At 48.6% G+C, this 23563-nt stretch overlaps 1 protein-coding gene across 3 annotated transcripts; it reads right to left on the bottom strand.

Annotated features, from left to right (window-relative positions):
• Positions 1-299: 299 nt before the first annotated feature.
• Positions 300-23304, bottom strand: NR1H2 (nuclear receptor subfamily 1 group H member 2). 3 transcript variants are annotated; one of them, XM_035135038.2, is made up of 10 exons: positions 22939-23304; positions 20462-20589; positions 18543-18620; positions 18221-18340; positions 17101-17370; positions 14106-14350; positions 10943-11122; positions 8622-8721; positions 5761-5969; positions 300-3695 (listed from the first exon to the last, which is right to left on the bottom strand). In XM_035135038.2, the coding sequence occupies exons 3-10, from the start codon at positions 18580-18582 to the stop codon at positions 3549-3551; spliced, it is 1311 nt and encodes a 436-aa protein (XP_034990929.1). In that variant the 5' UTR covers positions 18583-18620; positions 20462-20589; positions 22939-23304; the 3' UTR covers positions 300-3548. The 3 variants fall into 3 exon arrangements, with proteins under 3 accessions (XP_034990929.1, XP_034990927.1, XP_034990928.1); XM_035135036.2 differs by having other exon boundaries at positions 301-3695; positions 18221-18343; positions 22939-23303; XM_035135037.2 differs by lacking the exons at positions 20462-20589; positions 22939-23304 and adding an exon at positions 18703-20376 and having other exon boundaries at positions 301-3695; positions 18221-18343.
• Positions 23305-23563: the final 259 nt, after the last annotated feature.

Here is a 23563-nt window from a genome sequence, read left to right on the forward strand (position 1 = left end):
CGCTAGAGAGTTGGGGGAAATCCCAGCTGCTTTCTACCTAATAGACTTGGTAGAAAACTGTGGAGTTTGAGTGCCTTCTAGTGGTCACTGTTAGAGCCAGGGAGAGGAATTCCCCAAACTCCCAGGCAATGCTGAGTTTTCCACACCCACTGCCAGCTGGGGAGTTCCAGGATGGGAACAGCAGGGGTGATTTGAGAGGCTGGAGATTTGGACAAAAAAAAATCCTTCCAGTAGCACCTTAGAGACCAACTAAGTTTGTCATAGGTGTGAGCTTTCGTGTGCATGCACACTTCATCGAAAGCTCATACCTATGACAAACTTAGTTGGTCTCTAAGGTACTACTGGAAGGATTTTTTTATTTTGTTTTGACTGCGTCACACCAACACAGCTACCTACCTGTAACTAGTACTATGGAGATTTGGAGAACACTTAAACAGTGATCGAATAATTCTGGTTTGGATTTAGCTTGGCTTTGGGGTGTGGGGAAAGTACTTCCCACTGAAACGAATGCAATATGAAAGGCTACAGCTGCGTCATACATTTATAGCACTATTATGCCACACTAAGGGTCATGGCACTTCTCCGCTCCCTCCCTTGAATCCTGGGAACTATAGATTGAAAGGGAGCTGAGAGCTGTTAGGAGACTCCCCTATTCCCCCTCAGAGAACTGCAATTCTCAGAGTGGTTTTAATAATCAATCCCTATCCTCTGTTAACTCTGGGAACTGTAGCAATGTGCAGGGAATAGGGGTCTCCTAACAACTCCAGCGCCCTTCACAAACTCTCCCATAATTCTTTGGGGGAAGCCATTGCTGTTAAAGTGGCCTACTAGTGATTTAAATGCATGGTGCAGATGCAACGTCAGTCAAGACATGAACTTGAGTTCCATGGAAATCAGTAGGGCTCAACTAAATTACAGTCATACCTTGGTTGCCAAACACCTTGGAACTCGGATGTTTCGGCTCCCAAACGATCGAAAGCCGGAAGTGAGTGTTCCGGTTTTCGAATGATTTTTGGAAGCCGAACATCCGGCGTGGCTTCCGATTGGCTGCAGGAGCTTCCTGCCACCAATCAGAAGCCGCACTTTGGTTTCCGAATGTTTTGGAAGTCGAATCGACTTCTGGAACAGATTCCGTTCAACTTCCAAGATATGACTGTAATGCAATTCTAAACATGTTTACTCGGGTAAATCTTACTGAATACAATCGGACCTACTGCCTAGTATGTGTGTTTAAGGACGGATCATTAATCTTGCCCAAACCCACTGGCTCCAAGGCTATTCCAATAAGCTAAGAGCTTTATCACTCAAGTTTTTTTGTTTTTGTTTTTTTTAGAAATCTAGAACCTTTGGATCCCATTTCAGTTTTTATCTTGTCTCTTCTCCAAAGAACTCAAGAGTTGGATATATTCCCCTCTCTCTCCACCTATTGCACCTTTGCAACAAACGTGTGAGGAAGCTCACGCTGAGAGAAATTACTGGCCCACATGTCACCGAGTGAGCTTCATAACTGAGTGAGGATTTCAACCAGAATCTCATTCATCAAAGACTCCACTCTACACTGACATATACCTTTTCTGCATCAACTAGATCTCTTATAGCTGCCAAAAAACCTGCTACTGCTCTGGAGGGCGTACACCCACTATAACCAAGGCATGCTCCAGTCCTCTTTGGCCTACAGGTCTCAAATATTTCTTAATAACAACACAGGGAGAGCCCTGTTGGATCAGACCAAAGGCCCATCTAGCCCGGGATCCTGTTCTCACACTGTCCAATCAGATTCAAAGTCTGCTAAGACGACTTAAGTTCAACAATGCTCTCTCCTGGCTTGTGGTTCCCAGATACTGGTATTCAGAGGCATACGGTCTCCGATAGTGGAGGTACAACTTAAGCTTTCTCCTCCACAAATTGATCTAATTTTTTCTTAAAGCTCTTAGTAATGTCTCCCATTCCTACCCTCTGAATGGGTCTGGGCTTCTGCTCTCAACCCATCCCTCAAAGCTGTAGGCAAAAACTTTAAAGCCCTAAACGGCCTCGGCCTTGTATACCTGAAAGAGCACCTCCACTCCAGTTGTGGAGTGCCCATACAGTGAGGCCCAGCTCCGAGGGCCTTGTAAGATATCTTTATTGTCATTGTCCCCTTACGGGAACAACGAAATTACTCGGTTGCTACATCTACTCAGATAAAGCATTCCGCATAATCCAGAATTACAAAAACCTAATTAAAAACAGTAAATATAATACAAAATAACAAGTAAAATAAGATGACTTCAAAGTCCAGGCTTCCCATTTAAGGCCAAAATCGCGCCGGAGAAGAAACTGTTCCTGAGACAGCTCGTTCTTGCCTGCATTTTTCTATATCTCCGTCCCGATGGCAGGAGCTCAAAGAAATGGTGACCCGGGTGCGTTGGATCTCTCGATATGTCTAGTGCTTTTCTATGGCACCTGGTTGTGTAGATTTGTTCTAAGGTGGAGAGTGAGCAGCCAATAATGCTCTCTGCTGTTTTAATAATTCTACACAGCCCTGCTGTCCTGAGAAGTACAGCTTCCGTACCACACACATAAACCGTACGTGAGCACGCTCTGTATGGCACAGTGATAGAAGGCAAGCAGCAGCTTTTGTGGAAGATGGTTTTTCCTTAAAATTCTCAAAAAATACAGTCTCTGCTGCGCCTTCTTCACAAGCCCCCTTGTATTAACACTCCAGGACAGATCCTCCTGTAACTCAATGCCTAGAAATCTAAACGTCGTGGCTGTTCCCTTGCGAAAAGTGAAGTTACAGGGGCGCCCTCCCTGTTGAAACACCCTTCCATCAGATGTCCATCAGATAAAGAACTACAGTAGCTTTAGAAGAAATCTGAAGGCAGCCCTGTATCAAGAAGTTTTTAATGTTTGATGTTACGTTTTTATATGTGTTGGAAGCTGCCTAGAGTGGCTGGGGTGCAAATAGTAAAATTATTATTATTATTATTATTATTGATCACTTTCCATTCACGCATACCGTCAACACCAGGCCAGATGCTTGGTTTGTCATGATTGGGTTTATTTTTTATTTTTTTGTGGGCATAGCTCCACACCACCATGCCACCCCCTCCCCAGTGGGGCCCACCGAGAATGTCACGTAGGGGCGGGAGGGTGTTCATTCTTCACGAGCAGGAGAAATTAGTCTTTGTGGGGAGGGGGCAGCCCCCTTCACCTTTCCCCTACGCACCCCAAAAGCACAAATGTGACCAACACCTCCCCAAAACAAGAAGCTGGGGAGGCAAGCTCTGTAGGAAGTACAAGTAGATGGGGGTTGGGGAGGGGGCGAGGTGGGGAAAAAGTGCTCAGTAACCCCCTTGATGCAGTTCCTCTGGTGGGACGAGTCCATCAGTTACAAGTCCTAATGCTGAGGTTCAAAAGAGTCTGTAGAAGGATTACAAGCCTCTCGGGGCTTGGAGAGAAAAGGAGTACGTGCGTTAAGAGAGAAAAAGAGAAACAGAGAGACAGAGAAAGAGGAGGAGAGACATCTGTATGCTCCCCCATCTGCCCCCTTCGCCCCCCCAAAATGTCTACTCGTGTACATCCCAGATCTCAGAGAGAAGCGGCGGAAGTTTCTTGTCTTGAAGACGCAAAGCGAAGACCTGCTCAGAGTGCACGCTGCTCAAGGTCCGTAGGCTGACCAGTTTCATCAACATGCGCGGAAACATCAGGTGGTCCTGAAAAAGCGAGAGGAGGGGAAAACACGAGGGTTGGTCAGGCACCCCGCCACTCACGTTTGCTATTGGAAGGGCTATCTAAGACACCTTAGATAGAGGGACCCAGGTGGCGCTGTGGTTAAACCACTGAGCCTAGGGCTTGCTGATCAGAAGGTCGGCGGTTTGAATCCCTGTGACGGGGTGAGCTCCCGTTGCTTGGTCCCAGCTCCTGCCAACCTAGCAGTTCGAAAGCATATCAAAATGCAAGTAGATAAATAGGAACCGCTATAGCAGGAAGGTAAACAGCGTTTCCATGTGCTGCTCTGGCTTGCCAGAAGCGGCTTTGTCATGCTGGCCACATGACCTGGAAGCTATACGCCGGCTCCCTCGGCCAATAATGCGAGATGAGCGCGCAACCCCAGAGTCGGTCACGACTGGACCTAATGGTCAGGGGTCCCTTTACCTTTTTATCTAAGACACCTAGTGGCTGGAGATGTAATAGGGACACCAAGGTCCAGCTCCGAGGGCCTCCTGGCGGTTCCCTCACTGCGAGAAGTGAAGCTATAGCTAAGCTCAGGTGCGAGTCAATGTTAAACACAGCATTTGCTGTGAACATCACTTGTTTTAACTAACCTATAAAAGAAGATTGAGCAAGGCAGGCCAATTCAAGGTTTGTTTTTGTTTCTTATTATCAGGAGGAATAAGCATCTTGGTTCAAGACAGGAAATGGAGATACTGGTCTGGTTCAGAAGTCTGGCCCTGTCTCTGAAGGACATGCCTTTTATTTCCATTTGATGGAGTGAGGGACTTACGATTCAGCTGGGCCGTCCGGCTCAGCCGGAAAAGCCCAAGGTTTGCTGAATCCAAACTTGTTTAATCTCGGCTGCCCTTTACTAAGAAAAGAGAAGTGGAACCAGGCAGAGGGCCTTCTCAGTAGTGGCGCCCGCCCTTTGGAATGCCCTCCCATCAGATGTCAAGGAAATAAACAACTATCTGACTTTTAGAAGATATCTGAAGGCAGCCCTGTTTAGGGAAGTTTTAAATGTTTGATGTTTTATTGCGTTTTTAATATTCTGCTGAAAGCTGCCCCGAGTTTTACTGTTTTATTGTGTTTTTAATATTCTGCTGTTTTACTTAACCCAGAGTAAGTAATAAATAAATTATTATTATTATTATTATTATTATTATTATTATTATTATTATTGTTGTTGTTGTTGTTGTTGTTGTTGTTTCAGGTTTACTCCCCCTCAGGCAGGGCTGAGAAAAGCTCCCTTCTGAAACCCTGGAGAGCTGATGCCAGTCAGAGTAGACAATACTCAGCTAAATGGACCAGTGCATCAAGGCAGCTCTTCCTCCTAATAATAATAATAATTTATTATGTATACCCCGCCCATCTAGCCGGGTCTCCCCAGCCACTCTGGGCGGCTTCCAACAGAAGAATAAAACACAATAATCTATTAAACATTAAAAGCCTCCCTGAACAGGGCTGCCTTCAGATGTCTTCTAAAAGTCTGGTAGTTGTTTTCCTTTTTGACATCTGTTGGGAGGGCGTTCCACAGGGCGGGTGCCACTACCGAGAAGGCCCTCTGCCTAGTTCCCTGCAACTTGGCTTGTCGCAACGAGGGAACTGCCAGGAGGCCCTCAGTGCTGGACCTCAGTGTCCGGGCAGAACGATGGAGGTGGAGACGCTCCTTCAGGTATACTGGACCAAGGCCATTTAGGGCTTTATTCTTTAGGGCTCCTATTATTCTGTAACCTCGATTTAGGGCCCACTGCCATTTCCCATTCCTTGCTCTTCCCTTCTCTGCAGCCAAAGGGGAGGAGGTGACTTGAATTAGGGTTTTTTCTCCCCACAGTGCAGGAGACGGAACAGTTTCAGGCTTAGGAGTTTCTCTTGAACCCAGCAGGGGAACCAGCGGATGTCTGGGCGGCGCTTGGCCGCAGCCCAAGAGCATATTCTGTCAGGCATCGAAATATTTTTTGCCTCTTCGCCTGCTCAAACAATTTCCCATCACATCACTTCACCACCCACCCTGCGCATTCATTGCCCCACTCTTCCATGCCTGCACCCCCCCCCCCAAGACACCTGTGGGCGGTGGAGGCGGATATAAGAGCTGAGGGCCTCGATGTAGGGCTGCTGCAGAGCTTCCACCAGGCCGTGGTCCTGCACGTTGGGCCGGTCGGCTGAGAAGATGTTGATAGCGATGAGGAGGGCATATTCGGCATCGTCTAGCTGCAGCTGCCGCATGGCCCGAGAGAACTCGAAGATGGGGTTGATGAACTCTACCTGCAGACCTGATGGTCAAACGAGGAGGAAGGAAACAGAAGCCAGAGCGTCAGGGAAAGAGAACACACCTTACTCATGGCCACACAGAGACATGTATCGTCCTTTGGTTTCACCAGGCCAAATTTAGGCCCACCATTCGTCCCCAATTCACCTGCAAAGCCATTCTGACTGAGTCACAGCCCCCTGGTCTATAGCTGATGTCACCATCAGGTGTGAGGCAGGTAAAGACATGGTTGGGACTAAAGGAGGTGTTGTTGTTGATGATTATTATTAAATTTGTACACTGCCCTTCATCCGTCTATCTCAGGGCAGTTCACCACATAAAATTACAATATAAAAAACACAAAATATATACAAGAATAACAAAAACAAACCAATACAGTGTAACCTCGGTTTTCGAACGCAATCTGTTCCAGAAACCTGTTCAACTTCCAAAACATTCGAAAACCAAGGATCAAAGGCTGTCAGCAAGTTCAATGGGGAAAATTGAGAAATGCGCCTTGGAAGCTGTTCAACTTCTGAGGCATGTTCAAAAATCGAAGCATTCATTTCCGGGTTTTCGGCATTCGGTTTGCGAAACATTCGGCATGTGAGACGTTCGAAAACTGAGGTTTGACTGTAACCCTCTCTCCCACAACACATTTAAAAGGGCATTGGTTGTCAATCAGGGCCTGTATACCTGACGGAGCATCTCTACCCCCCAGCGTTCAGTCCGGACACGGAGATCTAGCTCTGGGCCTGGCTGAAGAGGAATGTTTTTGCCTGGCGCCTTCAGGTGTACAGTCGTACCTTGGAAGTCAAACGGAATCCATTCCGGAAGTCCGTCTGACTTCCAAAACATTTGGAAACCAAAGCATGGCTTCTGATTGGCTGCAGGAAGCTCCGGCAGCCATTCGGAAGCTGTGGAAGCCCCGTCGGATGTTCGGCTTCCAAAAATAGTTTGCAAACCAGAACAGTCACTTCTGGGTTTGCGGGAACCAAAACGTTTGACTTGCAAGGCATTCGGGATCCAAGGTATGACTGTATAATGAAGGTGCCAGCTGAACCTCCCTGGGGAGAGCATTCCGCAAATGGGAGCCACTGCAGAAAAGGCACTGCTGATCAGCAGCACCCAAAAAGCGTTGCACAAAGTCCTGAGCATGGCACTTTACTATAAAGAAAAGCAATAGTAAGGGAAGCCCCTCACAGAGCTACAATTCCTAGAGTTCCCTGGGGTTGGTGGTTAAACCACTCTAGGAATTGTAGCTCTGTGAGGGGAGTAGAGGGTCTCCTAACAACTCTCAGGACTCTTAACAAGCTAGACTTCCTAGGATTCCTTGGGCAGAGGCGGCATGACTGTTTAAAGTGGTATGATACCGCTTTAAATGTATAGTGCAGATGAAGCCAGACTCGTGCCTGAGAAACACCTGGGAAAGCAGTGCAAGCAAATCCTCGCCAGAAACAAACTACAAGCAGAGACAGGAAACATGGAGATTGTGAAGCCATATTTACGTATTTGTTTCCCTCTGGCAGAAAAGGACCTCCCCAGAGTGTGATGCATAACAAATTGCATGTTGAACAGGGAGAACAGAGGCAGGTAGAGAGAAGCTAAGCCAGAGGGTCTGAGATAGACACACCCTTTATTTGCTTTTAAAAAAATCCAAAATACAAGATGAACTCAAATCAACCCTAGTAAGGAAACCGGCTGGATTCCAGATCTCTTAGTGGTACTGCCCCCTTGTCAGGTCCACTGCTGCGGCTAAAAAGGAATGCAAACTCTTGTCAAACATGCTATGGCAACACAGCCATCCTTAGGATGTACTTCCACCTGACTTGTAAGTAGATAATTAATGGTGTGAATCACCTGAAAAGCAGACAAAAACCCAGTTTCTTGATGCTGCAGGCCAGACAAATGCGTAACCTTGAATGTACAGTATATGAAAATCCTCAAACTGCCTTCTTAAAACCAAACAAAAGAAGTCCTACTGCCCCCCCCCCACTCCCACAAAAAAACCTTCAACTTTCAAATATACTGGGGGGGGGGGGGACCGGAAGAAGAAAAAAATGCACCTGCTACCTTTCCATTCAAGATACGACTTCTGTACTTGGCCAGAGTCTGCCAAAGCTTTGCTAATCTCACTGCAAAATCAGTGCTAGCAAGAGGATTCTTTGGGGCGGGGAGCTGTAACTCTGTTCAGGCTTGCTGGGTGCCGCGATGCCCTGTCTGTCATTTCCACATCTAGCGAGAGGAATGAGCTTTGTGTGTGAGGAAAGAGCCTGGATGAGGCAACTGCTGGGGCTCCCCAACCCCTCTTATTTGTGCTTATTTATGACCCCCCCTGGCAAAGTAAAAAAACGAGGGCAAAAAAATTAAAAGGTGTAACCTACTTTTCTTTAGAAAGAAGCCCTTTCCTTGAGCAGAGGCAGCTGTTCCGGAGAGAGCTTGACACAACACACAAAAACAGAATTTGTCGGTGTGAGCTGAATCTGACCTGAGGCCTGGGTGTGTCCTTTATCTGTGAAATCGGGCAGAAAACGCTCACATACACCCTCAAGAGGTATTGATCTTCCTTCCTGGTTCTTGGTATTCTTCTGGCCTGCCACTCCAAGGGGAAGAATTTTCTGGAAGGAGCCCCTCACAGCCCACACATACCCTTCCCTCCTCTCCTTTCCCACCTCACCTGCACGGTGAAAGTCATCCTTGCTGTAGGTGAAATCCTTAAGAAATGTGATGCACTGGGTCTCGTGGTTGTAGCGTCTTGCCGTCTCCAAAAGCATGATCTGTGGAGGGAGGGCAGGCAGGGAATCTGTATCCCTCTCTTGGGAAAAATTGTCCAGCATACATGGCACAGGCTAACTGACTAGGCCACATAAGTTCCAGGCACCTTCCCCCCCCCCTATTTCCTGTCCGAAGTTAAACCCATTCTCTTCCTTCCTTCATCGTTTCCCACATTCCCCCACAGAAAGGCAGTGTGGTGAAGTGGTGAGAGCAGCCTTTCCTCAACCTTGGGTCCTCAGGTGTTCTTGAACTACAACACCCATCATCCATGACCGCTGGTTTTTTTTCCAGCTAGGGGTGATGGGAGTTGTAGTCCAACAACCATCTGGGATCCCAAGGTAGAGTCAGTTCCCTGGTAAGTGGGATTGATTGTTAAACTGCTCTTGAGAACTGTAGCTCTGGGAGGGGAACGGAGGTCTCCTAACAACCCTCAGCACCCTTTACAAACTACAACTCCCAGAATCCTATACAGGAAGCCATGACTATTGTAAGTTGTATCATAGCCCTTTCAAGGTGACATGTGAAGGTGGCTTGAGTTAGTGAAACTTCGGTCCCATTCATTTCAGTGGGAACTACGTTAGTAATGACTTGATTTTAATTTATTCAATGGGACCTGTGTTCCACCATCTCAGTCTGGAATCAACACAATAAGAACAGTGGAAATATATATCAAACACAAACAATGATTCACATTGGCGGCGTTAGACCATTGTTTAGCATGGCAATCCTCTAGTGCGGCTGCACGGAGTTGGGAAGCTCCAGTTTTTCACAGCTACAGTTTATTGTGCCATCCTAACCCTACACTGTGGTTAACGTTAACTACGGTTTGGAAACTGGCTTCTTTCAAACAAATCGAAATTCATATTCATTATAGTTTGGACCAGCATGACACTGTGGTTTAGCAGAAGCAGAAGCAACGGCTTCCAAACTCCTCTTTGTGGCTGTGCTGGAGGAGGAGAGGTGAAGGGGGAGCTCATAGATTCCAGACGCAGGGAAGTTTATCCCTGCCATGCTAAACCATAGTTTAGTGCAGGGGTGGCCAACTCCCAAGAGACTGCGATCTACTCACAGAGTTAAAAACTGGCAGTGATCTACCCCCTTTTTTGGGGGTTCAGGTCAAAATTGTTGAGCTTTGTTTAGGAAGGAGGAAGCCCCATTTTGGGGGGGTTCAGGTCAAAGTTGTTGAGTTCTTTCAGGGAGGAGGTAAAATGTTGAGCTTTTTTTAGGGGAGCCACAGTTGTTCAGCTTCTTTGGGGGGAGCCAATGATCTACCAGTGATCTACCGCAGACGTCTAGTGATCTACCGGTAGATCACGATCTACCTGTTGGACATGCCTGGTTTAGTGCAAAGCTAGATCCAGGCATTCTGTTTCCACAATAACTTTAAGACATTCACTGAGCCAGTAAACACATGTGGGGGCTGTACCACTTCAGATTCATTGGACTGAATTGTGCTCCACCAAAATAATAATAATAATAATAAAATGCATTCGGAAAGCTAACATTTTAGCGCTCAGACAGAACCATTCTCTCTGAAATGGTGGCTTTCCATGCCCATCTCCACCCCCCGATTCAATCACGTGAGCATCCCAACTTACATCATGCTAAATCTAAAACCATCACCAGTGAGAAATCCAGCCTCTTGCCTTGCGCTCATTTTTCTCCCACACACTGCAATTACCCTCAAGTTGCTTTCACAGTAGAATTTCAGGCCTTGTTTGTCCCTGGAAGCAGCAGGCCTAATGCCACCGGATTAGGAATAAAGGAAACTGCTGCATATTAAAAGCAGAAGATCTGTCCCCATAGCATCTCGTCGGATTGCAGTGACTCTCCAGGGTTTAAGTCAGGCAACCCATTCACATCATCGATTAAGCCGCCCTTTTTACCGGCAAATGCCGGGAACTGAAGCTGCAGGCTTTAGCATTAAAATCACTGGCTCCCCTACCAAGATTCTGCTTCCTGGTTCTTCACTGCTGTGGGGTCTGCCGGTTCTTCCAAGCCTCTTCAGCTACGTAAAGAGAACCAAAACGTCCGGGACCGGAAGCAATGTTCTAGCTGGCTTAAGATGCTAATGCTGCTGTCCTAACACCACTTACCTGGGAGCAGACCCCAGTGAATTCAGCGGGACTTACTTCTGAGCAGATACGGTAAGGATCGCGGCCATATAACTCGTAAGCGACGAGTCGTGAGAAGCAGGAGACGCTCTACCCTGCTCTTGCTCACCTCGATGGTGGAGGCTTTGAGCAGCGCGATCTGGTCCTCCCGCGACAGCTGCAGGAAGCCAGGAACCTGCTTGGCAAAGTCCACAATCTCCTGCACCGAGATGATGGCCAGCTCTGTGAAATGGGCGAAGCGCTGTTGCCGTGCTTCCCGGCTGTTGGGATCGCTGCCCATAGGCCAGGGCTGGTGAGCAGCAGGCAGGCAGGCGCAAGAGGAGACAACATGGAAGGAGAGAGAAAGAGAGGAATGAGGTCAGTCTAGGGCAGGAGACCCTTAACAATGCACAGGCTTTGTTGATGCGATCCTAAGCCTTACCCCCAAACTGCTCTCCAAATCTAACCATCTCTCACCCACCCTCTCTGATCGACAAGGGGTGGGGGTGGGGAATCAAGAAGACAAGAGCCTGGGATCCCCTCCAAACAAGATCCAGAAACCTATGCTCTCCAACTCTCCCCTGCTTATTCTTCTTAACCACCAGGATGACCGTGACTCTCCCCCCACATCCAACAAAATGTACCCATTCTGAGTACATTGAACAGGGCCTGGATAGCTCAGCTGGTTAGCGTGTGGTGCTGATAATGCTAAGGTTGCAGGTTCGATCCCCCGTAAGGAACAGCTGCATTGCAGGGGGTTGGGCAAGATGATCTAGAGTTCTATGATTTTATGATCCTTGAGCCAAGAAAACATCCTTTGTGATGGGGGTGGCGGCAGAGGAAGACGATTGAAATGGGAGGGAAATCAGGGGTAAAAATAACATCCTGGCTCCAAGGACCCCCAAAATTATACAAGGTGTTCTATACATCTAGTAAACTCAGGTGCGAGTCAATGTTAAACACAGCATTTGCTGTGAACATCACTTGTTTAACTAACCTATAAAAGAAGATTGAGCAAGGCAGGCCAATTCAAGGTTTGTTTTTGTTTCTTATTATTAGGATGAATAAGCATCTTGGTTCAAGACAGGAAATGGAGATACTGGTCTGGTTTAGAAGTCCGGCCCGTCTCTGAAGGACATGCCTTTTATTCCCATTTGAACACGTTTATTTGTGTTGGGTTGGGGTAAGAAAGATCAGCTACAGAGCCAATTCCGATGATTCTAGAACCAGCAAAAATGGGCGCAGAAGTTGACATGTTTGCCACATGCTCCTGAACCCACCCTTTAACGAAGGATGATGTCTTCCTGAGAGAGCCGAGATGCCTGGCTTCTCACTAGCTGCAGCACCAGCAGGAGGAACACTGTCCCCCACACCTTCTGGGAACACCCCCCCCCTTGAAACTCACAGCCCTGCTTCATTGCCAGAAGGCTTCCCCTCCCTGACAGCCCTCTCCACTTTCTTTGCAAAAGTAAGGGACAGAAAGGGCTGCTGAGAAACAGAGAAGTGTCTGCTTCTCATTCTCCCCCCCCCCAAAAAAAATCTCTTTTATAATCATGCTTTGGTGCAGGCAATTTAAAAGCACCAGTCATCATGTGTCGGTGAGCAATGAGGGGGCGGGAGTCTGTCCTGGGACAGGCGACTGGATTTTCAGGGGAGAGTGCATTGTGGCTGGAGCTGGAAAAGGGGAAAAGATTGGGGAAAGGGGGGCATTCCACATGGGAGTGTCTGGGAGATAGGTGGCAGCCTTAGAAATAAAGCCACAGAAGTTACAAGCCAGCAATGTATAGATGTTTGTTGCTGACTGTGGAGAAGAAGAAACTGCCAGCTCAGCAACCGGCATGGAAATGCAGGCTACTAGTCTCTTAGCAGGCTGGTTAAAAATAAAAATAAAAAAAATTAGCCTTCCACCAAGCTGACTAGCAGAGCAGGGAGGAATCAAGTGATTCATGCCCTTTCTTTCAGCCTGCTAAATTTCTTTTTTATATATTTTTTATTTATACTTTTCAGGTTTATACATTGTAAATCATGTTGACATTTCAAAACTTGACTTCCTTCCCCCTCTTTCTGCGGTTCCTTAAATTTACTTTTTAATACCTTCATATCCAAATTAACTATTTGCTCATTTATTCATCTTCTTTAAATATATACTCTTATGTAACCGCAGGTTATCACAGTAATTCTGCCAGTGTTCTTATCTGTTTACAATTTATCTGAAAATATTCAATAAACCACTTCCATTCTTTTATAAAAAGTTTGTTATCTTGATTTCTTATTTTTCCGGTAAGAGTTGCCATTTCTGCATATTCTGCACAAGTTTTTGTATCCATTCTTCCTTTGCTGGGACCAGCCTGCTAAATTTCTGGGCTGGCTGGGGAGGAAGAGACTTGCCTTGTGCTGCAACAAGCACAGAGACAATGAGCTGATGGGAGTCCTTCTCATGCACCTGTATGGAAATTTTGGTCGCCTGTGGCGACCAGGCAAGTTGTAAAACACTAGACTGGTCTATGGTGAGGCACATGTATATGAAGAGATAAAAGGATCCTTATAGCCAGGGATCACTGTGGGCATGTATGCGTGACAGGAAGCATGATACGCAGCTTTGAGTGCTTATCCTGCCCCTGCCCTATCAATTTATGAAGGCTTCCGAACTACCTCAATCTTCCCCTGAAAGCTTTTGCCCCCGTTTTAGACAAACTGCACCTTGCAGCAATGTCCAAACAAAGACAAGCCGTGGTTAGCCGTAACTATGGTTAGTGGAAACAAAATCTGCTGCAAACCATGGTTTATGAAGTTGGCTTGTTTTCACAAGCTACAGTTAAGGCTAACCGCTGTTTAGGGTTTAAATATAACACTAAACAGTGGTTAATATCCTCCTCGTGGATGTCCCAGAGGATGGGGTGTGTGTGCACACAACTTCAAGTCTTGTTGCAGCTAATCCTGAAAACCCCAACTCCTACCCAAGCTTGATCTTAGCCAAAAGGCTGAGAAGCAACCATGGTTTAGTGCTGCCTCCGCTATTGGAAGAAGCCCCTGGAACAGCATACATCTGCCTCCACTTTCTCAGGGCTCTGGGGCTCTCTGGAAGATGCAGTGGGGATTAGTGGTGGACCTTATCAGGCTTACACGAAGGAGTCAAGTGCAACGTTCAAGGTTTCAAGAGCAGAACCAGGCTTGAAACAATAAAGTAAGGCATTTCTGGAGCATCTGAGCTGGGAAGAGATACGAACGAGAGCAGCTGAACTTCACATAATTTGCACGCGCGTACTCCCATTGCTAACATCGTCTTCGATTACCGTGACTTTGGGCTGGTCACTGAAGCTCCTCTTGTTGCACTGCTGTTGCGCTGCTACCAGCTGCCGGATCATGCCCTCCTGCTGAGGCGTGAGGGGAGCTGGTTCAGGCTGGGGCAAAGAGGGGTCGCAGGGCAGAGGCGGCACTCGGAGAACCTCGCCTCCGCCCCCCTCGCCCCCCGATGCCCCTTCTCCCTCCTGCTGTTTACGGATCTTCTTCTTACGGATCTGCTCTTCTGACAAAACACCTAGAGAGGGGAGGGGAGGAGTTATTGAGATCGGGTGGGATCACAGAGAGACATCTCAGTTGTTCCTGCTACATCAGCAACCCCAATCCTCTGACTCATCCTCTGACTCATCCTCCGAAGTCCCTGGCTGTGAAATGGCTCCCTGAACTCTGCCTCCTGCCACCATTACTAACGTTTAGACACAATGACACATCTTCCCTATTTGTCCAACTTTCTAATTAACATGAACTGCTTTTAGAAGTGCGGTGTTTTCGTAACCACACTGCTGGTTTCTGTGTGGCTCAGACTCCATATCCCATGTGCCCCAGCCAGCATGGCCAATGGTCAGGGATTATAGGAGTCATAGGTGCTATCTATGGGGGGGGGGCGCATGGGTGCCCGGTCACCCACAAATTTTCAAAGAAGGGGCCGGGCACTCACAAAGTTCCACGTAGCGCAGCACTGGGCACCCGCTGCTGCGGGGGCAAGCCGGTGCACCTGATGGGAGTTGTAGTTTAGCGACATATTTGGAGGGTTACAGATTCCCCCCTCCCAGCTCTGTATTATTTTAAATCAGGCTTCCTCAACCTCGGCCCTCCAGATGTTTTTGGCCTACAACCCCCACGATCCCAAGCTAGCAAGACCAGTGGTCGGGGATGATGGGAATTGTAGTCTCAAAACATCTGGAGGGCCGAAATTTGAGGAAGCCTGTTTTAAATCTTTTTTTTACAAGTTGTTTGTCTCCAGCAATTTATAATGTACTAGTGTCATTCAGCCCGTTTAATAAACGGGCGCTAGAGCATTCAGCCTTTTTCGGCGGCGGCGGCGCGAGGGGGGGCCGATTGGCCCCTCCCACGGCCGCCGCTTCGTCTGGGCGCTCCGCTGAGCCCAGCTGGCCAGCGGGCGCCCAGGAGAAGGGCGTGATTCGGCCTCTTTCTGCGGTGGCGGCAAAGGAAGCAGCGGTTGGCAGAGGGGTGGGGGGGTGGGGAGAGCATGCGCGCGAGTGTGCGTTCCAAGTCTCTGCATCCAATCCCTGTGTCCGTGGGGCACATGCGCAGTAGCGCAAACCCAGGGACACAGGGAATACTGGACGCAGAGACACTTGCACTTTATTATATAGGATTGCTGGGATCAAGGACCTACAGATGCACTTTCGCTCCGGTGAGAGCGCAGCGCCACTGCTTCCCCTGGGCTTAGAAAAGGGAAAGTCTAGGAGGACGGGCTGGTTTCAGAACCACAGAAGAATGGCAGTTCTCCCTCATGTTGCACTGATCTTCGGAGAGCTGTGGGACTTCTTCCTGCTTTTTGAGCATCTGAGATGTACCCACAAGAAAGATGAGCTCCCGTCTCTCTCCTCAGCTGCGGAGGAGGTCAAGGGCTCACCGAACCCCCATCCCACCCCCCAGTTATGTCGGGTGGCGGCATTGCATAATGCCATAAATCCCCGTCTCCCTCTCTCTGGAGGGAACACAAGCAGGGGAGGGTCAGAACAAGAACAAGAGTCGCCAAGAGTTATTGACAACCAGTGCTTGCAACCTTAGCGTTGTATCGAACCAAGTTCTACTACTCAGAGCAGAAGCTATTGAAGTTAATGGACCTAAGTTTGTCACGTGGGCCTTGTAGGCTGGGCTGCCACTGGGCTGCCCAATTGGAGCCGATGCACAACAGGGCCTTTCAACGGTGGCCCCCTGTTTGTGGAATGCCCTCTGTGGTGAGTTGCGCCTGTCTCCATCATTATTCACTTTCGGGAGGAATCTGAAAACATTCCTGTTTACCCAGGCGTTTGGTGGCTGAGGAATACTGTTCCTAGCAACCCCAAGATTCTTGGACGGAAGCACATTTTTAACCATTAACTGTTTTTGGATGTTTCCTAATTGTGACTGTTTTTAGAATGTTTTAATTGTTTTACAATTGCCGCCCTGGGCTCCGTGGGGAAGAAAGGTGGGGTACAAAAACCTAATAATGATGCTTATTTACTTGAATGGCTCTGATAATGGCTAAGCTTGGATACAGCCCTTAACCTTAAGGATACCTTAAGTATCACCTCTTCCCATACAAACTGAACCGGACCTTGTGCCTGTCATCTGAGGCCCTTCTCTATGTCCTCCATCGCAGAGAGGTTCGGAGGGTGGCAACAAGAGAATGGGGCCTTTTCTGTGGTAGCTCCCTGACTGTGGAATGCTCTCCACAGAGAAGTTTGTCTGGCGCCAGAATTACATGTCTTTAGGGGCCAGGCAAAAACATTCCTCATTGCCCAGGCCTATGGGTATTAAATAACCTGATGGCCTGTGAAAGTGTGGGGGAAGAGGGCTGTTATTAACTATTTTATTATTTGCCTGTCTGCCATGTTGTTTTTTAATGTTTTTATTACTGATGTTCTGTAATGCGTTTTTAATGTTGTACATCATCCTGGGATCTTTTGATGAAGGGCGGTATATAAATTGTAATAATAATAATAATCTGGAATTTGTAAACTACGCTGAAGCCTACAGTAGTGGAAAGGTGGGATATAAAATATTTAAAACAGGGCTGGGGAACCTCTGGCCCTCCAGATTTTGCCGGACTACAACTCCCATCATCCATCACCATTATCCATGCTGGCTGGGGCTGATGGGAGTCGGAGTCCGGCAACGCCTGGAGTGCCACAGGCTTCCTCCCTGGGCCTGCTTAAAAAAGAAAACAAAGCAAGCAAACAAATTCCATTTTTGCCCCTTTCCCCCTAGCCTTTGCCACCCAAATCTGGACCCCACCTCTTCTCGCCGACTACTCACATTCCTCTCGCATGCCTGCCTGCCGGCACTTCTTCAAACGGCACTCCTGGCACTTCCGGCGCATGTACATGTCCATGTGGCACTGCCCACTGCCCTTGCAGGTATACTGTGCGCCCTTGATGACGCTGCGCCGGAAGAAGCCCTTGCAGCCCTCGCAGCTGAGGACGTTGTAGTGGAACCCCGAGGCTTTGTCCCCACACACGCTGCACACTTCATCACCCAGCATCTTCGGGGCAGGGCCCTTCTTGCGTTTGCGGGTCGGCTCCTCAGCTGCAGGGGGAGGAAAAGTGGCATATGCTAAACTATGATCTGGCACGGGAACAGGGAACCTGTGGCCTTGCAGAAGTTGCAAAACTTCTGCTCCCATAAGTCCCTGCTGGCATGGCCAGGGATGATTATGAGAGCTGTAGCCTGGCACCAACTGGAGGGCTGCAGGCTCCCCATTCTTGGTTTATTTATGGAGTTGTGAGCCAGCCTCACCTCCTCACAGGCTCACCTGTTGCCTTCCTCCTAAACTCGGGTGGATTTTGGGGTCTTTCACCTCCGTGTTTGGCTAACCACAGTTTTGTCGTGTTGTCTGACCCAGGAAACCGTGGTTAACACTAACCAGCCAGAGGGCCTTCTCGATAGTGGCGCCCGCCCTTTGGAACACCCTCCCTTGAGATGTCAAGGAAATAAACAACTATCTGACGTTCAGGAGACATCTGAAGGCAGCCCTGTTTAGGGAAGTCCTTTAACGTTTGATCTTTTATCATGTTTTTATGATTCCGCTGGGAACTGCCCAGAGTGGCTGGGGAAACCCATGAGGATGGGTAGGGTATAAATAATAAAATTATTATTCTTATTATTGCTATGTTTGGTACAAACAACAAGCCAACTTCAGAACTGGAGGCTGAAGTAAAAAGCTGCTGGCATTTCATTTGCTGACACAGTGATTTTCAAACTCACATTTCTAAAGGCCTTAAGGAATAGCAGGGTCACAGAATCATAGAAATATATACTGTAGTTGGAAGGGACCATGAGGGCCATCTCATCCAACCTGCAATTCAAGGCAGGAATCAACAGCCAAAAAAATTCAATTAAAGAAATACAAAGCCGTCTACATTCTTCTCAAACTCACCCGCACTGTGTGTAGAGCTCTCTCCATCGTCTGTGCAAACCACCTCGATTTTCACAGTGCTCTGAGACTCCGGCTTTTCCTTTGACCATTCGTCTTTGACCTGTGAAGCGGGCTCCCCATCTTCTGTGTGTGTGGGGGGCGTTGGGTAGCGGTGGGGAGAAAGAATAGCAATGGAGAATTAGCAAGGAAGTGTAGAAAAACCAAAGAGTTATATTGTTTTTTTAAAAAAGCCCGCTTCTGTTGTCCATTCAGTAGCAGTGGGCTGTTTGGCCGGGGGGGGGGGGGTAGGCAAGTGGTGAGTAGGTTTCAGTAGGTGACTTACCCAGTGGTAACTGAAGTTCATTGGTGCCCGTTTTGGCCATCTCAGGGAGTCAGCCACAGCAGCATTGCATAGCCAGCCCTGGAATCAGGCAGACAAACAGAGGCAGTTCAGGCAATTTAAGAAACGTCCTTATACCAAGTTAGACCACAGGTCCATCTACCTCAGTGTTTTCTGCTCTGACCGGCAGCAGCTCCTCTGGGCTTTCAAGTAGGGGAGATTCCCAGTCCTCCCTGCAGATAGAGCCAGTGACCTTCTGCAGAGTCCTCCATCAGTCTGCTTCCTCATTTCTCCTCCATATCCGTGGGAAAGGAAAAAAGCAGCATTTCCTCATGTTGCATCTTGGAGGGTCGGGGTCAGGGAGGAAGTGATTTAACTTGATGGGTAAAATTTGGGGGTGCTGCAATTCGGTCCTCCTGCCATTTATTTCTGAAGGGGTGGCAAAAGAGCCGCCCAAATACTGCATCTGCTTCCCATTATCATCTTCCTATGTTCAAAGGAGGGGCCTACACCTGCTAGGCCCTACAAAGGCCAGTCCAAGGCATTTTGCTGCCTGAAGCGGCACAGGAAATTAAACCAACTTCTGTCTCTGAGTCCAAGGCCACAGCAGCCCAAGGCTGGCCAAATTATTTAGATACCAGAGGCAGAAAATCCCGTAGGGGCTTCTGCCTGGGAGCAAAAAGTACGACAACACCACATTTGCTACCTTTACATGACACCCAAAAGAAGCCACCTGAGGCCATACTTCTCTGCCCAATGGTAGGGCCGGTCCTATCTCCTGCCATGCTGATGTCCATCACCCATCAATTAAAACTCTGGGTCACCCTGCGCACTTGAAAAACCATCAATTCAAGAGGGATTAAAGAAGGTACTTCTGCATTCAACTTCTCCTAAAATTAAGGTAGGGAGGCTGCTGCGTCAAGCTGCAAAGACAGCTACTAGTTTAAACAGCTCTAAAAGAGAATTGGCACAAATTCATGGCAAACAATTTTACATCTCTGAGCTGTGATGGTTGAATGAAGCCTCCATGCTCCATATATATTTGTGAAGCTCCAGTAGCTGGGAGGCAACAATCAGAGAGGGCTGTTGCCTGAAAATAGCTAACATGGGCTTCTCAGAGGCAAAGCTCTCCTTACGCTCTTATTTTCTACTCCAGAAGATTTTTAGGGGGCTTTGAGTCTTCTTCGCACACTTCTGGAGCCTTCTCCCCAAAATGGTCAGCACAACATCAAAAGGTATATTATTTATAAGGGAAGAGGGATGCTATATTTTGGCCTCTCTGTACCCAACCACCATGCAACTTGCCCATCCTTTCCGTTCCACTTCTCTTTTCTTAGTAAAGGGCAGCTGAGTTTGGATTCGGCAAACCTTGGGCTTTTCCGGCTGAGCCGGACGGTCCAGCTGAATCATAAGCCCCTCACTCCATTGCAACTTATGTTAGCGTGAGTCCCCGAAAAGGGGTGTTCCAGGGGCATTGTGGGGGTGAGACAATGCAAGGAGAGACTTAACGCCTGTTCAGCTCGGCCATGCAACCTAAAAGGACCCAATCCTCAACACTTGAGTCCACACTCGCCTGCTGGCTCAGCTGGCAGCAGCCTCCCCCCCCCCCAGAGGTTCCTGAACATAATTTGCAACAGGTTCATTTACACTGGCCTAAGATACATCATCTTCCTATAGCTAGGCTTGCTCTGTCTGCCTTTTGGTTCTGTATTTTCCTGCCCATGATGTTTCCTGTCTCCTAATGCTTCACCCACATCTTTTGCAGCTTTTCACTTATATATACACACATACACATGTTCTCTCTCTCTCTCTCTCTCTCTCTCTCTCTCTCTCTCTCTCTCTCTCTCTCTCTCTCTCTCTGTGACACACACACACACACTTTTCCCATGTACAATGAGAAAATACAGGTGAGGGGCACTCACCTTTCTCCCCACAGTGGGGAAGAGACTCAACTATTTGACAGCCACATGGCAGGGCTTACAGGGCAGAAGCACGGCAGTGGGGAGGAGGGGCAGTCGGCCAAACAACAGACCTGGGGTCAGGATGCAACCTGAAAGGGGAAAAAAGAGACGGGTATCAACATATCCCCCCCATGCGTTTTATGCATGATGGATGAAATAGTGACCTTCCCTCCTCCTCCAGTTTGACCCACTAGGCATTTACACTTTCCGAAGTGTAGAATTGGAAGGGCCATCTGTTCCAGCAATGCAACAATCTTTTTGCCCAATGTAGGGCTCAAACCCACAACCCTGGGATTGAGAGCCTCATGCTCTACCAACTGGGCTGTTAAACGACGTACACAAAGTTCTGAGTTAGCTATGGAGATCCTGAGAATCTTAAGAAACATGCATAGGGCAGGGGTTGCAAATATGGTACTGTACATGCCAGCTGGGACGCGGGTGGCGCTTTGGGTTAAACCACTGAGCCTAGGGCTTGCCGATCAGAAGGTTGGCGGTTCGAATCCCCACGACGGGGTGAACTCCCGTTGCTTGGTCCCAACTCCTGCCAACCTAGCAGTTCGAAAGCACGGCAAAGTGCAAGTACTGTATATTCCTGTGTATAAGACTACTTTTTAACCCAGGAAAATCTTCTCAAAAGTCAGGGGTCATCTTATACACCGGGTCGTATTTATTATACGGCGAGTATATCCCAAACTCTATATTTTAACTGGAAAAGTTGGGGGTCATCTTATATGCCCAGTCGTCTTATACGCAGGAATAGAATCATAGAGTTGGAAGAGACCACAAGGGCCATCCAGTCCAACCCCCTGCCAAGCACGGTAGATAAATAGGTACCGCTACAGCGGGAAGGTAAACGGCGTTTCCATGTGCTGCTCTGCCGGCTCCCTTGGCCAATAACGCGAGATGAGCGCCGCAACCCCAGAGTCGGTCACGACTGGACCTAATGGTCAAGGGTCCCTTTACCTTTACCTTCCAGCTGTTTCTGGACTACAACTCCCATCATCCCTGGCCATTGGTCACGCTGGCTGGGACTGATGGGACCCAGAGTGCGCCACCTGGAGGGCACAAAGTTGGCTACCTCAGCTGCAAGGAAACTCAGCAATACTATCGCCATCCCCTGTGAGTTCAGAGGCGAGTAAAAATGGCAAAAGAGAGAGGTATAAGTAAACTTGAGGGAATTCCAAGGTTTGCAGAAGTGCAGGAACATCTTGAAAAGGGGGGATCACAACAGGCCAACGAAGACTGTGCATGCTCAGTGGCTGTGAAATGCTGACTGACTGGGGTGTGTTGAAGGGACAAGTGTTGGAGCGGGGGCGTTCAATTTATTATCCTGGAAGATGGCTGACATCCTGGACAGAAGTACTTCACACTGCAACATGGCGTTGCAGTTCCCAACTTATTCCTTCCAACCCACACCCGGTATTCCAGATGGCGGGGGCTTGCGCAAAGCTGCTTTGTGGCAGAGGCGAGCGATTCGAAGCGGGAACTCCCAGATTCATAGCTCAGCCTCTTCACCACTGAGCTGCTACTCAGCATGGCATTTCGTTCCAACAGCTGCCACAAACTGGAGGAGGTTCCAATTGCCTACGACCCTGGGTATAGCTTTCAAAGGCTCTGCCATTCCCCAACAGCAACTCTCTGTTTCTCTCCGGGGCCTTTGAGGACTCCTTCAGGGGTCCTCCTGACCGTCTCTTCTTTCCACTTCCTCAGTGTGCTTGCCAGTGGGGGGTCAGGTGGGGGTCTCAAACAGGGACAGGTGGTCTCTTCCGGATAAAACTGAAAAGGCAAAGCCTATTCTCTCCCAGCTGCCATCGCCCTCCTTGGAAGTGAGGCACCCCTCACCCATGGGCATAGCTGGGGGGGAGTTAAATCCAGTAAATTAAAAGTAGAAAATGTAGAAAGGTTTTGACAGATTTTTATGAGCACCTTGGGTCAAAAGAAAGTAATTCAAAACAACTGTTGTCGTTGAGACATTTCATTCCGAATCTGCTAGACAGAGCCAGACAGAGGATGAAGATGACAGGTGGGTGTCCTGCCGCCCCCTAACATAAATCCCGGCTACGCCTATGCCCCCCCCCCGCCCGAGATCCTTGCTGTGCAAGTGCCACAGTTAGGGACTCTCGGTGCTCGCCCCTCTCAGCGATCCTGCGATCCTAAGTATAAAGCCCCTCTGGACACGGCGGAAGTTGCCTCCGAGCAAACCTTGCAAGCGATGGCGCAGCAAACCGCTGAGATCGACCGCCCCCGCGCTGAGCCCCCGGGGTGCGGAGGTGGGTGAAAAGGGGGTTCTCTCTTCGCCAGATGTTGGCACTTTCTCGCGGGGGAGACCCACGCACTTGCGAGTGTGCGTGTCCGGCGGCCCCGATCCAAGCCCCCTCCCCACGGATCCATCCCGGACCTCTCGGCCACCTCTCGTGCGTCGCAGCCCCGACTTTTACCTGTCTTTTCTCGCTCTCCTGCAACCTCTCCGCTTGGGTATCCAAAAAAAGTGAAAACACTGTCTTGCACACAGGATCAAGGCGCTTCCGGGAACCCTTGCTAGGCGTCACTTCCCTTTCCAGCCTGGGAAACCACCCCTTCTCCAGCAGGCGCCTCCCCACCTTCCCGGCCAGCGCAAGGAGCCGTGGTCTGCGCGCACTGGAATATCCCGGAGAGGGAGAAGAGAGCGCCTCGGGTGCGCAGTAGCAAGTCGCAATCCTGAAGGGCCATTGCATATTTTTCCTCCAGTCCGCTTAGTCACGCAGGAAAGCGGCGATTCGGTGAATCCCTATGATAATGTCGAGGATTTCACGTGGGTCCTCTCCAAAAAACGCTGGCTGTGTAACTGCGCGCACAACATAACCTTGCAAGCGAGCTGCTTGCTCCCAAAGAATCTTGGGAAATGTAGTTTGAAGGTGTTGGGAATTGTAGCTCTGTGGCGGGCCTAAACTACACTTCTCAGGATTCTTTGGGAGAGAAGCAGTGTGTGTCCTTGTTTGTGTAACTGCTTTTCCGCCTCGTAAAACTGCCCAGAAGCCTGTTTTGGCATTAAATGGTATAAAAATTAATAAATTATAATAGTAA

Source organism: Zootoca vivipara, chromosome 13 (assembly GCF_963506605.1).
Source record: "Zootoca vivipara chromosome 13, rZooViv1.1, whole genome shotgun sequence".
NCBI classification, from domain to species: Eukaryota; Metazoa; Chordata; class Lepidosauria; order Squamata; family Lacertidae; genus Zootoca; species Zootoca vivipara.

Coding starts and splice junctions, on each gene's coding strand:
- NR1H2 (XM_035135036.2), bottom strand. CDS start 18,582: ATGGCCAAAACGGGCACCAATGAACTTCAGTTACCACTGG. Junction 17,371..18,220: donor GAGCTCTACACACAGTGCGG/GTGAGTTTGAGA, acceptor CTCCCCCTGCAG/CTGAGGAGCCGACCCGCAAA. Junction 11,123..14,105: donor GTGACCAGCCCAAAGTCACG/GTAATCGAAGAC, acceptor GCTGCTCACCAG/CCCTGGCCTATGGGCAGCGA.